Source organism: Pimephales promelas, chromosome 12, assembly GCF_988280905.1.
Source record: "Pimephales promelas chromosome 12, fPimPro1.hap1.1, whole genome shotgun sequence".
Taxonomy (NCBI): domain Eukaryota; kingdom Metazoa; phylum Chordata; class Actinopteri; order Cypriniformes; family Leuciscidae; genus Pimephales; species Pimephales promelas.
In genome coordinates this window covers 11,234,315-11,249,278 of record NC_142780.1, presented here as the reverse complement: position 1 = coordinate 11,249,278, position 14,964 = coordinate 11,234,315, and the positions used below count along the sequence as shown (strand labels likewise).

General features: G+C 37.9%; 1 protein-coding gene across 6 annotated transcripts in view; it reads right to left on the bottom strand.

Annotated features, from left to right (window-relative positions):
- triob (trio Rho guanine nucleotide exchange factor b) overlaps positions 1–14,964 on the bottom strand; it is a 219,864-nt gene that overhangs the window by 154,583 nt on the left and 50,317 nt on the right. For all 6 annotated transcript variants that reach the window (XR_016145683.1, XM_089117483.1, XM_089117481.1 and 3 more), the window contains 2 exons: positions 3,833–3,907; positions 463–577 (listed from right to left, as the gene is read on the bottom strand). Coding sequence is in view for 5 of the 6 variants with exons in the window: in XM_089117483.1 (XP_088973609.1) it covers positions 463–577; positions 3,833–3,907 (190 nt within the window). In the remaining variant the exon portion in view is untranslated. The remainder of the gene's footprint in view (positions 1–462; positions 578–3,832; positions 3,908–14,964) is intronic.

Sequence of the window (14,964 nt, the reverse complement as noted above, 5' to 3'; positions counted from 1 at the left end):
TGCCGTCTTGGTGACATTGTGGCACTCCACATACTATAGGAACAAAACATTTAAATGTATGATTTCTTATTGTTATGCTTATGGTATCTTACATTTTGAAAATCTGATAAGATTTTTAAATCTTTTAGTGTGGGCCAGCTCACCCTCACCCTCGAGTTGTTACTATGGAAGTCAATGGTGCCAAACAACTGTCTGGTTCCAATCGTTCTTCAACATGTCTTCCATTGTGCTCTGCAGAAGAAAGAACCTCACACAGGTTTGCAACAACTTTAGGGTGAGTAAATGATGACAGAATTGTCATTTTTGGGTGGAGTATCCCTTTAAGATGAGCCCAATGGTGACTCAACTGAAACTTTCGACTGGCTGCACCTTATCTATTTTGACTTTGAATGTTGTTGCATAATAATGTTCACACTGACACAAAGACTAAGATGCGCGCACACACACACAGAGAAGTAATACCTGGGGATGCCTGCAAGGTACGCAATAAGTCGTCTAAGGTCCTCTTGTCGTATTCTGTCATGGTTACTCCTTGCTGGAAATGTAAGGACTGGCCCTCCTCGACGATCTCTTCCACCTGCGAGTCAAATAAACACACTATTTGCTTAGCTGGAACAACAGCATTTCTGTCACTCAAGCATTAGTAAAACAGGGCAATGTCTAGTAATCTCAAGAAACGAGTCCAACTAGCATACCTACTGTATAGTGATGCTTTGGAATACCATGACCTACTTATCATAGTTGACCACACCAAAACTCTTTTATCTGCAGTGTTTGTCTAATACAGAATATGATGCCTCATTTCATTGCTAGAGTGATACCATTGGTTCATATCATTATTGCATATCAACTACATATTATACACTCTTTTAAGAGCAGAGGTGGAAGTTGAATTGGAAATGAGTTTTATCTCTACTTAGGCAAGCTGAGCTGACGATGAGCAAGTTGGCCTGCCAAAGATTAAGATGTTCTTAAGCTATCTGGGTCAGCAGCCAGCTAAACACTCACTGCATCCCCAAGTGATGCTGCTCTGCCTTTGAGCTCACATATCTGAGACTGTTAATGACTGTCACTGCAAATAAGTTTCCTCTTGTTAATATTCATTGGAATACGGACTTTTAGATAAGAAGCAAACACTTCTAAATAAGTGGCTAAGAAATGTAGCTGTAATGATCTTGTTCTGTTCTGTTTTCATTTTCATTTATTGCCATGTTTCGTTTTGCAAAACATTTTGCAGTTCTCTTTGATTGTTAGTTCCATGGGTAATATTAGGCTATGTTTACACAGAAAACAATTCTGAAGAGAAAACGCAAAAGTGGCGTTGTGTTACCACTTTTTATTCTGCGTTTAGACGAGCGTTTTGGGTGGGAAATCCGCGTGCATATGGTGACGCAATAGTGTCTGAAATTCAATGTAGTATGCACTCCAGGCAGCTAGGTGGCGATGTGAAGCACTGTCACACAACAACACCAAGTCCGCGTGACTGCGTACAACCAGAGAATGTCTAATTGAAGAGAATTGGCACTGGCTGGTTACTTCCGGTTTCTGGACTGGCTGCAGTAACACGTCTCTGTCCATGCGGGGGCGCTCGCGGTCTAGTGCAGAATGAATGGGAGTCAATGGGGTTTCACCCCCAGAAATCCACTTTTCTCAGGATGTAATTTTTGGTCAAGTAATTTGAAAGTTGCATTCAAAAGGGGGGGCTAAGATAATACACTCAGCTCAAAATTGCATTTTTAAGTCTTATCTGTTCTAAAAATCCGTTAAAAAATGTGATGACGTCTCAAAATAGCAGAATGCTAGCGTGTTCCGGTCCGGCCAACAACGGCCTAACCTAAGAAATCAAAAGGACATAAGTACTCGTTCATTCGACTTTTGGCCCATAATCTATATTGAACTTGCGGAATCAACAATAAAATCTATGTTGATTTAACGACAAGCAGGTGAAAGAGACACATTTAGTCATTTAGCCCCATAGACACCCATTCATTCTGCGCTCGCCCGCGATCACCTCCAGTGGAATTCTAATGGAACTGCAACCAAGAGGATACACAATGGGGTTAATAGGAAGTGCCAAGGCTCTCCGTTAGACGGGCTCTGGTACAACCTTCACTGTCAAGCAGACTTTTGCGTTTTTTACCCTTTACACGGCGGTGGAGCGTTTTTTTTTTTTTTTTCACTCTGGAGGGTGGTTTCACTTTTTTGCATTTTTAAGCCCCCAAAATGCCGTCGCCGTGTAAACGAAAGGCACATCTGATAAAATATTTTTACTTTTTTACCCGTAGGGTCACGGGCCTTAGTTTCTCATTAGTTCCTCACCTGTTCGTAATTCATTTGATTGTACTGTTTGTGTATCCACAAGTTTCCGAGGGGCGCTCCTGTAAAAAATAAAGTGGGCCAAACTTCCGGTGAGGCGGCGGAAGTAGCATTCCAATGGTATTTTGTGTGTTAGTTAGCGAAGAGGCTAGCTGTTTTTCTGAGAATTATTTTACTATTTAAAGACGCAAATCTTTATGAGAGATGTCGTTACGGAGCTCAGGGACAACATGTGCTGTTCGCGGTTGTATGTATAACCGGACTAAACTAATTCAGTGGCTTAAACGTGATTGTTTTGAACGTAAGCTGAAAACGAAATCTGAGTGATCCTACCAGAGCCCGTCTCTGATCCTGCCAACGACTGTAGTTTCCATCACCTCCCAAAAGACGACGAATCTTCCTGTGTACATTTGTTTAAATTCTTAATATTCTACAAACTACTGATGTTACACCTAAACTCAGGATCAAAGCCTGAGTTGACAGAATACCAAATGTGCCAGTTAATGTATTCAAGTGGCACATTCATTTATAATTTTGAATAAACTCCAAAGCACAATGACTAAGTGTAATTTTTATTTTAATTGTTTGTCAGCTCACACAACTGTCTGTCACCATGGCTTGTCTTGATGAGTATTGATTATTAATGTTATTATAATACTCCCAATCAACTACTGCGGAGGGTAAAGGTACTGTTATTTCACCCTTTTGAATTTTGTTGAGGTTGTGTTCCCACATCGTTAGCTAGTTTGGATCGCTATAACTTGAATGACTGTCAACTGTTTAATGAACGAGTGTTAAGCATGTCAAATCGCGCTTTGTTTACTTCCAACCGGAAGTCGTAGGAAACTTGTGGATACAAAACCTTAGTTTTCGATTTAAAATGTAAATGTATTTCTGTATATTTTAAGTAGCATTTGCTCTGGTTTTCAGTGTCTCATGATCAGAAATTATTCAGAAATAAGCTGATTTTGCACTCAAGTAAAGTTTTATTAGGTGTGTAAGGGTACATGTATTCGTCCCGAACCGTCACGGTATGGGTGTCACGGTTTGGTGCATACAGTCAGACGATGAATATAGTCAGTCACAGACTCACAGGCGTTCCTCACTCCAATTCAGAAGGGATAATACAACATTGTTTACTAACCGTCTCAACAGGAAAAAGAGCAGATGAAGAGACGATCTATGCACCAACCCAAAATAATTCAGCGTCCCAGTTTCCCTACTTACACTGTGCCCTAAAAGTATGCTCTTTTCTAAGCTCTGCCGCTTAGTTACGTGCATCCTGTCAGCTTTCAAACTGCCCTGTCAATCTTCAAATTCTCCACATACAATTGTATTTAATTATTGCAACAGCAAATGAAGCAAGCTCACTAGCTACTGATACAGTGAGAACCAATCAGCTCTGCCCTATAGAGAATAATGTGATTGCAAACAGATCGTGTTAAAGACTTATCAGCCCTAAAACATCTTTCATGCCAGAACTTTTCATCCTTTACTAAATTCTCAACTGGCTCACCTGATAGGAATGCCACCTTTTCTTTAAGGATGGGAAGAACTTCAATGGCCTTCATGTCTTCATTTCTATGGAACCCTGGAAGGAATCAAAATAAGGTCAGTCTCCAAAACGCATGATGACAAACACATTCATTCACACAACTTGTAAACAAGAAAAGCAACACAAGATTTAATTTATTCATAGTTTAATGAGACTACATTTATGAATCAGCAATCTGACAGGGTAATAGCTGAAACATGACCAGTAATATTCCGGTCGGATTTTTATTTACTTCAACGTCTTTAATTATATGGTGTGCCATCAATAACATTATAATAACTATATCTAGTGCTCTATGTCATGGCCTCCCCAGTCAGAGATAAACGCCCTCTCCTCCTCAAAACTGATCTTCATTCTCTCTCTCTCTCCCCCGCCTACTCACCAGATGGCAAGATCTTAATTCACCCACGGCTTTGCCAATGCATGTGCAAATATAACATGCTAATGTGCTCTCATTGACACCAATCTCCCTCAATATAAAGTGTCAAAGTCGTACATTAAAAACACTAATGAAAACGGCAAACATATCGGTCTAAAGAATGATTGGGACAAAAGTCATCCGGAAAGCACTGTGTTGTTCTTTAAGCATCTAGTTGCTTACATCGAACAGACAAACTTATTAAAATATACATGTGTGTGTATGTGACTCAACAGAGACTCAAGACATGGATAAAATCAGTATCTTCTTTATTTAACACAGATGAGTAATAAGCAATACAGGTGAATATGATAGACATGGCAGTTTGCAGATGAATAATGGAATGATACTGACAGTCTCTTTATTGCAGGTGGAGTGGAGATCGTGGACAGATGAACGGATGACTGAGCACACACCTCGAGGAGGCACAGGTAAGTATCCAATTTGACACAACACTGAACAGGAGATGCTGGAGACAACAAGGAACACGAACACGATGGATAGAGGTAACATATACTTCAGGAACTTGGAGTCAACAGGAAAGTGGGTCTTTTGCTCAAACGAAACCAGTCGAATTGACTGTGTGCTTATATGCAGAGGGAGATGATGTAATATCAGAGAATGTCTAATTGAAGAGAATTGGCACTGGCTGTTTACTTCCGGATTCTGGACTGGCTGCAGTAACACGTCTCTGTCCATGCGGGGGCGCTTGCTATCGAGTGCAGAATGAATGGGAGTCAATGGGGTTTCACCCCCACAAATCCACTTTTCTCAGGATGTAATTTTTTTGTCAAGTAATTTAAAAAGTTGCATTCAAAAGGGAGGGCTAAGATAATACACTCAGCTGAAAATTGCATTTTTAAGTCTTATCTGCTCTTAAAATCCGTTTAAAAATGTGATGACGTCACACAATAGCAGAATGCTAGCGTGTTCCGGCCAACAACGGCCTAACCTGTAAGACATCGAAAGGACATAAGTACTTGTTCATTCGACTTTTGGCCTATAATCTATATTGAACTTGCGGAATCAACAATAAAATCTATGTTAATTTAACGACAAGCAGGTGAAAGAGACACTTTTAGCCGTTTAGCCCCATAGACTCCCATTCATTCTGCTCTCGCCCGCGATCACCTCCAGTGGAATTCTAATGGAACTGCAACCAGGATGATACACAATAGGGCTAATAGACTCTCCGTTAGACGGGCTCTGGTAATAAGAAGCAGGTGCAGGTGATCAGTCCTTAGGTGATTTTGACCGCTGTGATTGGTTGATTGTGGAGCCTGGCTAATCTGTTACTATATATATACTGTATATATGTATGAAATTTTACACAACTATTGTACACAATATTTAAAAAAATAGTTTTTATTAACAACAGTAGAATTTTGGAGCTGACATAACTCCCACTTCAGGCCAATCTGGTATTTTTATATATTTACCAATGTCATCTCATTGATATCAAAATGGTCAATATTGACTGGTTAATTGGCCTCAATCTAAATCTGACAGATCTAAAAGTTTATTTGTTTTATAATTATTTGTTTTATAATTTGTTTTATTGTTTTATAATTGAATAATTATTCTATTATATGTTTTTAAGAAGCAGAAAAACAGCAATGCATAAATAAATAGGCTATGTATAACTCAATTATGTGTTATCCCACTGTAAAAATAGCTATATTTTTTGTAATAGACAGTAGAGGTCGAGTTTCAAATTGGTAGGGCTGGATGGGTGAATATGTGCATGTTAATTGGAGGTTAATATCCACAGAAAGTAGCAACTGCCTTTGTCATTTTTTTTCTCTTTAAAGCCACAGGGAAATAAAATTATTATTATTCAATCCCAGCACAGTCCAAATACACACTCAATACAATGGTAATGGTACAGTTCACAATAGGACAACAGACTGTAAACAACACCGTAACATATGATCTTATCTGAGATAATATATATATATATATATATATATATATATATATATATATCCTGATATGATTAAAATAACTATGCTGCAAATTAACATATATTTTATGCTGTATTCAGAGACAGCAAACAATAATGACTGTGCTCTTCTTGAAGCAAAAATAAGTAAACAAAACTAAAGCCTGGTAAATATAATAACGGTATCTGGGTCAACATATTGCTATGCAGCTATAAAGGCCAAGCGTATGCAGTGTTTGTCTGAATTTATTTATTTATATGAAGTCGACTATCACATCCAAAATATAGAAAGTCATCATTATAAATCCTCTTCCTAGTTCAACTAAGTTACTCTTTTTGAATTGCTAGCTGTTTATATTTAGACAAATACATAAACTGCGTAAAAATATTATTCTGTATCAGCGATGCAACTGAAAGGCAGTGCACATTTCCACACTGCTATTGATTTCATTAGCTTTATGAGGGAGTCAGCAGAAGTCAGGCTTGATTGCCCATCATAACGCATTATGTCACTGGGCTAAATTGGCCACTGCTTCCTGGCGGAAGGTTAAGGTTGTCTGCAGGGAGAAATAATGGCTGAGCCGTGTAGTATCTGGGGACTTGTGTGTTGTATATGTGTGTGTGTGTGTGTTTTATATTTCCCCCGCGTCAATGACCTCATCACAATCCAACATTCGCATTAAGACTTACACTGCTTGCATGTGGGCTTGTGTGTTCACTCCCCCACCTTCTTCAATGACCTCATCTTAATCCAACATTACACTTATATATAATGTATATATGTCATACACATATAAACGTGTGTATGTGAGTTTAAAGTATGCATTCTGTTTTTGCAATTCATTTACATTCATTTTACATGGGTCGTCTGCTGGCACTGTAGTGGTTCCAGTGGCCCTAATACAACCGGAACCGCATTCCTATGTGGGTACTAGTGAATTAAAATGTTTTAAACAGAGAACTACTACCTAACTGATCATTAGTAACACAAATGTATCCGTATATGTTTTAAAATATATTTTTCTTTAAGTTTTGACCTTCCGTCCACACCGAGACAGCATTTTTGTTGAGTTAAAAACATTCTCCAAAGTAAAAACATTTGTTAAAGAAAAAAAAAAAGCTGCTTCAATCCTTATTTCATTGTTCAGCCCACTTAGATAAGTAAAACGGAAGGTTACTTAATTAATTTGTGTTGGGACTACAGCGATCTTTTTTTTCTCATTAATTTAAACTGCATGGGTGGACTTTAATTTCATTAATTCAGCATGCTTTGCATTGGACTGAACTGGGAAAGTAATGTTTTTTGATGCATTTTCGAGTAGTTATTTTATACAAGAGCTGTTAGTTTTTACTGTTTTTTTATATTGGACTTTTACTGTTAATTCATCTGTTGTTGATGTTTTTGTGGTTACCATAGAGCCACTATGTCAGTATAGTGATACATTAAAATCTATGTATACAATTAAGAAATTAATTTAATGTAAGTTTATTGCACTTTTTAAGTTTTTGTACAAACAAGTGACAGAATTTCACAAGACACTTAGTCGATTGCTAATTTTGTCAGTTTCTTGGTAGCTTAGTTTCTTGGAATCGTATCTCATTGGCCCCAAATCCTGCAACAGAAACGTATATAAATCATCAGATATGTTCTGATCAAATGTAATGTGTCATGTCACCATTACAAACCACTCTTGGCCCAGAATTCTCAACACAATGCCAAAGATCTCTGTTATCAGACCCACAGTGGAAAATGAAATCATATCTGGCCAATCTGGGGCAATGAGAACGGTTTGACCCCATGGTGGAAAAGCGGCTTTAGATGGTTAGATGGTTTACAACAGCCAAATGGTAGAGCACCAAAAATCTCCTTCAGCTCAAACAAAATTGATAGGGAAGAATTTACCCTACCAAAAAAAAAAAAGACTTCCTCTTTCTCTTCCACTGTCAGCATTCATTATTTACACTATTCACAGGGACGTTACAAAAAGTGCTGATCAGTAATTCAGTAATAGAAGACACCACAAGCGGAGAACAATCATAATATTTAGTTGTGGCCAATGTTATAGCTAAAAGAGCACAATCTAAAAGAAATATCTAATTCTGCGGAAAAGCTGTGCCAAATCCAGTGAAGCTTGTGTGGCTCAAGGAAACTCAAGCATTTCCCGCTGTTGTAATATCCTACAACAACAGGACCATGGGATTAACATCATATCACACAGCAGGCAAGCTGATTTAATGACACTTAGTGTCTGATGTTTCCAAAAACACCTAACTCTCCTTTGACAGTCTGGGACAGAGTAAAAATTATAATCAGCTTTGCTGATGCTTCCTAAATTAACTGGACTGCCAAGCGTGAAATCCAAGTTGCCAATCAACCCTGGGGTCCTGTAATCCATATTAATGACAAAACTGAATTTGAACACTATGGCTGCGTCCAAAATCACAAACTTTCTTGAATATACTTATGTTAATTAATTACTTAACTATTGCTAAAAGAGTTCTATATAGTATGAATGTTTGTAGTATGTAATCTGGACATGTTGTCATTACCATGTGACCTTTCTGCATCAGTTGTGTCGCTTTCACGACCTTTCATGCTGTCGCCTTATGGGATAGTAAAGTGTTCATCTTATGGAAGAAGTAGGACATCCAGGGACTTTTTACCCATACTTTTATGAGTACTGTGTTACTTATTTTGCCACATACTGTTTTTCACCTACTATATAGTAGAGAAGTGTGTGATTTGGATGCAGCCTATCGCTGTATAGCTCCACAAAGGAAGTAATACTGGAGCTACATGCAGGGAAGTGTCACACCGTTCTCCTGAGTAAAACAAAAGGTGTTTTATGATGCCCAGAGCTAGTCATTCAGCTAGTCAATAGTCACTGAAAATACACATGCATTTTGATGGGTTCGATCACTCAGACAGCCGTGCCCAGAGTAAATGAGGCTCTTAATATTCAGTTCACGGGCAAAATTCCCAATTGTGAACAGATGATGTCTTGGTGCTGGACAAGTGTGTGAACTTGACAAGTATTTAATGACATGACTACACAGAGAGCATGCAATGAATAGAATTGTGGTGCAGCCTAGCGGTTAATTATCTAGATTGGAAAGCAAAAGGTTGCAGGTTTGAACCCACAAAGGGACTCGAGTGGCTGTCAAATGGTATCAAACTAAGTTCAGTTTACAGCCAATGAATTGCATGGTGTATCATTACATGGGTGGTACTGAAAAAAAAAAAAAAAGATTTAGGATAGACTCATCTTGTCCATTCCAAGATACAATAAGTTGCATGTCTCTTCGAAGATATCACATTCAGAGAAAAAATAAATAATAATAATTACATAGACAAATATACAGTATGACGTTCTATTCACTGTGCACTTAATCTATAAGTATATTTAGGTATTTATGTCTACGCTAGCCAATGCATAAAGAGAGTAAAGGGGTCAAAAGATAATCACAAAGTTTAAAGCCGTGTGTCCACCAAAGCGTTTTTCCACGTGTATTTTTTCAATTGTTTTCAATGGGAGCGCTGCGTTTTTTAAACACCATGAGTGTAACGAGGCGTTGAGCGTTTTTTTCACGCTGAAGTGCCGAGCGCCCAGCGTTTTTTACTGGTGGCCGAGAGTTTAAAAATGTTCAACTTTATATAAAACGTAGCGCTCATCACTGTCACTTTTTACCCACCTGTCCAATCACAGTGGAGGGGGGCGGGACTAATCCACACTGACCAATTGTCACAACATTCTTTTTGTACAACGACATCAACCAGCAGAGCTAACCGGACAAAATGGATGAAAAATATGTTTTTTACTATAAAAACAAATTATCTGCGAAATCAGTTTCAAGTAAACTGTGCTGCGCATATTCTGTATCATAGCAACGAAACGTCTCAACGAAAAAAAACAAACAAAAAAAAAAAACGCTGTGCAGCCAAAACGTTCGCAAGCGCCCAAAGCACGGCGTCTTCAGCAGAGCGTCTGCCGTTTTCAGCTGGCTAAAAACGCTTTGGTGGACACACGGCCTTAATGAGGCAAAAAAATAAAATAATTAGTGGCCATAACATATGTAGATAAATAGCGCACTGAAAAAAAGATGAAACTTTCGAGTGCGCATGTGTTCCCACATGCTATCAGATGGAGTACACTTTAAAAAGGGATATTTACGTTACACTTTTTGTAAGGCCTGAAACAGATCAGACACAAATCATTTGTTATATTTATTAAATAATCCAACCCCTCACCCAACAAGCAAACTATGAGTTAGAGAGTTTCAGTGGAACTCCTCAAAACTGCAACTAACACCCAAATGCAAAACCAGGCACTGGCTACCATAGCAGCACAAAACACATCAGCAAAATAAAACTGTTTTACAACCCAAATTAATTTTAAAGAGAGTTTCTCACTCACTTCATTCACAACAGACTAATAAACCCCTTTTATCCCTTAAATGTATCCAATTTTCCCATCTTATGATTTTCTTTACATTGTTTTTCCCACTGTGGATTAAATCAAACAATTTAAATGAACGTTTTAGAATTGCACACCAAAGTTAACCAACATCACATATATAGTTACAACACAATCATTTATCCAACCTTGATTGATCCCTCCCCTGAGTTTTGACCTACTCCACTTCCCCTTTGCTCACTTCCGGTTTGTATCACAAGCCATGTGGTGTTACAGGCTAACAATGAAGTAGTTCTATTGACCTAGCCTTTTGCCTATTTTTGCACTGAAGTTTCTGAACTGATTTTGCATTGTTTGCTGATTGGACCTGTTGTTACGAATCCTGCCGTGCTTTGACTATGATTATCTGCTGTGTGACTTCAGCCTAATGTTTACTTCAGCCTTAAGCCTTGTTCATTCTTTCGCCTGGCTACGCACCACAAGCCTATGCTAACTGTGCGCACTCCTGCCCAAACAGACGAGGCGTTCATACCACCGATCCATATAATGACTGGATTGCTCATTGCGTTCTAAACTGAGACCAGGAACACCGTGTTCGAGCGGCCATCTTACTATTCCCTACCGACAGAGGGCATCATTGATTTACAGCCAAAACATTGACCTAAAATCACCCAATTTTCAGCGTCTCAGTCTCACATGATTAGTTTTACGATATATGTATGTATGTAAATGAATTGTTACTTCAGATGTTACCTGTATATTTATGGTATTTCCGGAGAGGACAAGTCATATATTGAAATCTTTAATATGGGTGTGTCTACTGCAGATTCCGTAACCAACCTATACACAAAAAATATATTTCTTTATGCATGTAATTATGGTGAAAATATTAAATATGAACATTTATCTGTGTTTAGTTACAGAAATTGATTCGAAAAGCCTATACAATATATATTAATACAAGCCACTGTTACTATATTGCACTATTTTGTATTACAATTCAAAGTTTACCATGCATCATCTTGGAAATAAAGCAGTCAGTGTTATTTGTCTGAATAAGTTATGGTGATACGTGTATTTTGCTTCCTAATTGAACAACATATTTCAGACTCTTAAAGATTTCTATGGCGTTTTTCTAGAATTACAGTTTTCATATGAGTAAAGTGTTATGTAAATTAGTTATTTTAAATCATTAACTGCTTCAAAATGCATGATTAACGAAATCCTTGAAACAGCCAACTGTATGAATAAAAACAATACTACAACACAACATAAATACATAAACAATACAAGGCATAAATCTTCATTTTGATGTCAGAATGCACACTTTGACATTTGTAATACATATGCTGAAGTGTCTTGTCCGCCTGCCGAGCTGATGTTACTGTAATGATTATGAACGTGACTTTTTAATAAGCAGGGGAAATTCCCGGCTTCAGACAAATAACCATTTACAGTGATATTTGTGTTGTAAGAATGTATAGGGAGACTTTAGATATGAAAGTGCTGTGTTGCTAGGCAATGTTTTCTCAGTAAAATCATTTAATTATCTATTAATTCAATAGAATGCATGAGCTTACTAGGGAATACCAATATGACGACGTGGTGGCTTTTTGTGACATCATGAGCAGTCCAGTTCTATAAAGATCAGTCGTTTATTCTAGATGTGCTCGCCGAAGCACTATTCCTTGAAACGACAGGGGGTGACTCCGAGTAATTGTTCTCAAAATTATCAGGAAGCAGAAGACACAGAAAGTACACACATGACAATGTTTGTTTCGTATCACACTTCACCAAAACCAGGCTACAAAAGAACCAAAGAATCATGTAAAATACAATTAACCTTGAGATTATTGCTTGCGACAATAGACAAAAAATATATGGATATGAGAACATATTTATAAAACTAAATTAAACAACAATTTCTTAAATATTTTCTAATTTAATTTAAAGCTGAAACGATTAGTCGGCATTATCAATAAAAAAATGATAAGGTCCTGCAATAACGCGCTTTGCCCAGTGGGGCGCTATTAATAACGCAATACTGTGTAATCCAATAGAACAAGACACAGCACTTTGAAATTGGACACGAAGCTGAACCCGTAGAATGTGGGAAAGTGTAACATAACAACATATACATGCTCTTCATCAGGTGGGTCCCAGGACGTCCGCGCGCAATATGTGCGGGTGACTTAATGCTTAAAAACAGAGTCTTCCCGAACCAAATGCAATGAATGGACGAACTTTTTTTTTTTTTTTGCTCCAGAAACTTCTACAGAATATATATGAACATGTTTTAATATTTAGACCACTTCTATTATAGATTGCTATCAGGATATGAAGAACGTTTTTATCAGTATAATGAAAAGTTAAAGGAGTAGTTCACTTTTGAAAAAAAACTTTTGCTGATAATTTACTCACCCCCATGTCACCCAAGATGTCCATGTCTTTCTTTCTTCAGTCGAAAAGAAATGAAGGTTTTTGATGAAAACATTCCAGGATTTTTCTCCATATAATGGACTTCATTGGGAACCAAACGGTTCAAGTTCCAAAAGAAACTTTAAGTGCAAACTTGTTCAAAGGGTTTTAAATGATTCCAGATGATGAATAAGGGTCTTATCAAGCGAAGCGATCGCTTGTTTTATAAATAAATAACAAAGTTTAAGTTTTATAGGCTCAAACTTGCTCTGTTCTGTAACGCACTCCTGTCCTGTTCATCAAAATCTTTTTCAGAGTCATTTGGTTCATTCGGCGAAAGAAACGACCGAATTGATTCGGAAAAAGATTTGTTCATTTTGTTGAACGAGTTTGAACAGGAGAATCACGAACGTGCACGACAGAACAGAGCAAGGCGAGCGTTTGATCTTATAAAACTTAAACTTTGTTATTTTTTTAAAAAAAATGAGCGATCGTTTCGCTTGATAAGACCCTTATTTATCGTCTGGAATCGTTTAAAGCCCTTTGAACAAGTTTGCAGTTTGTACTGAAAGTTTCTTTTGGAACTTGAACCGTTTGGTTCCCACTGAAGTCCATTATATGGAGAAAAATCCTGGAACATTTTCATTAAAAACCTTAATTTCTCTTTGACTGAAGAAAGAAAGACATGGACATCTTGGATGACATGGGGGTGAGAGTAAATTATCGAAGTTTTTTTGAAAAGTGAACTAATCCTTTAATTAAAAAGGCCCATACCCCTTTAAAGGGACACTCCACCTCTGGAGCATTTAAAATGGGTAATTTATGTAGAAGAAATGTGAAATTATTTTGGAATTTGGAGCTTTCTAGACTGAGAAAAGCCAGAAAATGTATTTTTGGCTTATGTGGATGAAAGACAACAACTCCCAGAATGCACTTGCTTCGCAGGCCAAGGAGGCCACGCCTACAGAGTGCAGTAGTTAAACAACAGTCTAGGCTAATGTTACTAGTGAGTCTCTGTGATGAGTGGGAAACTCCGTGGGAATTTTCTTAGCAATGTTAAAACGCACAATCAACCGATCACTTTTTTAACGTTCATGTAAACACTACATTCAGATTCGCCAATCAGAATGAATTCAGTTAAATTGAAACAAAAGATGTAACTTGCATGTAAACATTGAATGCAAAAGCTGAATCCCAGACATCGACGGCCGGACATGTCCGGGAAAAAGAAGACGGTAACTCCTAAAGTTACTACTCAGCTTTCTCCACAGAACAAGAGCCTGCTAGCTTAGCTTCCATAAAAGATGGCTGACACTATGGCTGACCCCCCCCCCACACACACACACACACTTCCTCCTACAATGACGTAAAAAGACGATTTTTGCGTCATTGTAGGAGGAATTAAAAAGGTGAATAGCAGATCTCTCTTGTCTCAGGGGAAAATGAGAGAGTTTTGAACGACCATTCAGTACTAAGTGGGTTTCTAACGATGGAAAGCTTAATGCAAATGGGTGGAGTGTCCCTTTAAGTGGCAATTTAAAAGGTTCTAATCGATAAATTTAATGTTTTGTGCACAGACTGTTGTTCAATGTAAACATTGACCCATTACTTAGTCATTCTGTACACTTTAGGCAACTAATGTAGCAAAATACACACACTAGCCGTTACAGCTCAATTTACAAAACTGTGGGACTGATTCAAATGATTCTGCCAAGTTAAGCCACAATGAAAACAAAATGATTGAACAGTGTGTATTGACTGAAACTGGCATGCGCGGTCAGAGAGCTTCGATGTGAAACACTGCGAGGTTCTGGCAAAACAAGGTAGGCAATATGGCCTCCACTCTAATCATGTATGGATGGAAACTTCTGGCTGTGTGTATGTCTGTGTGTATGTTGGC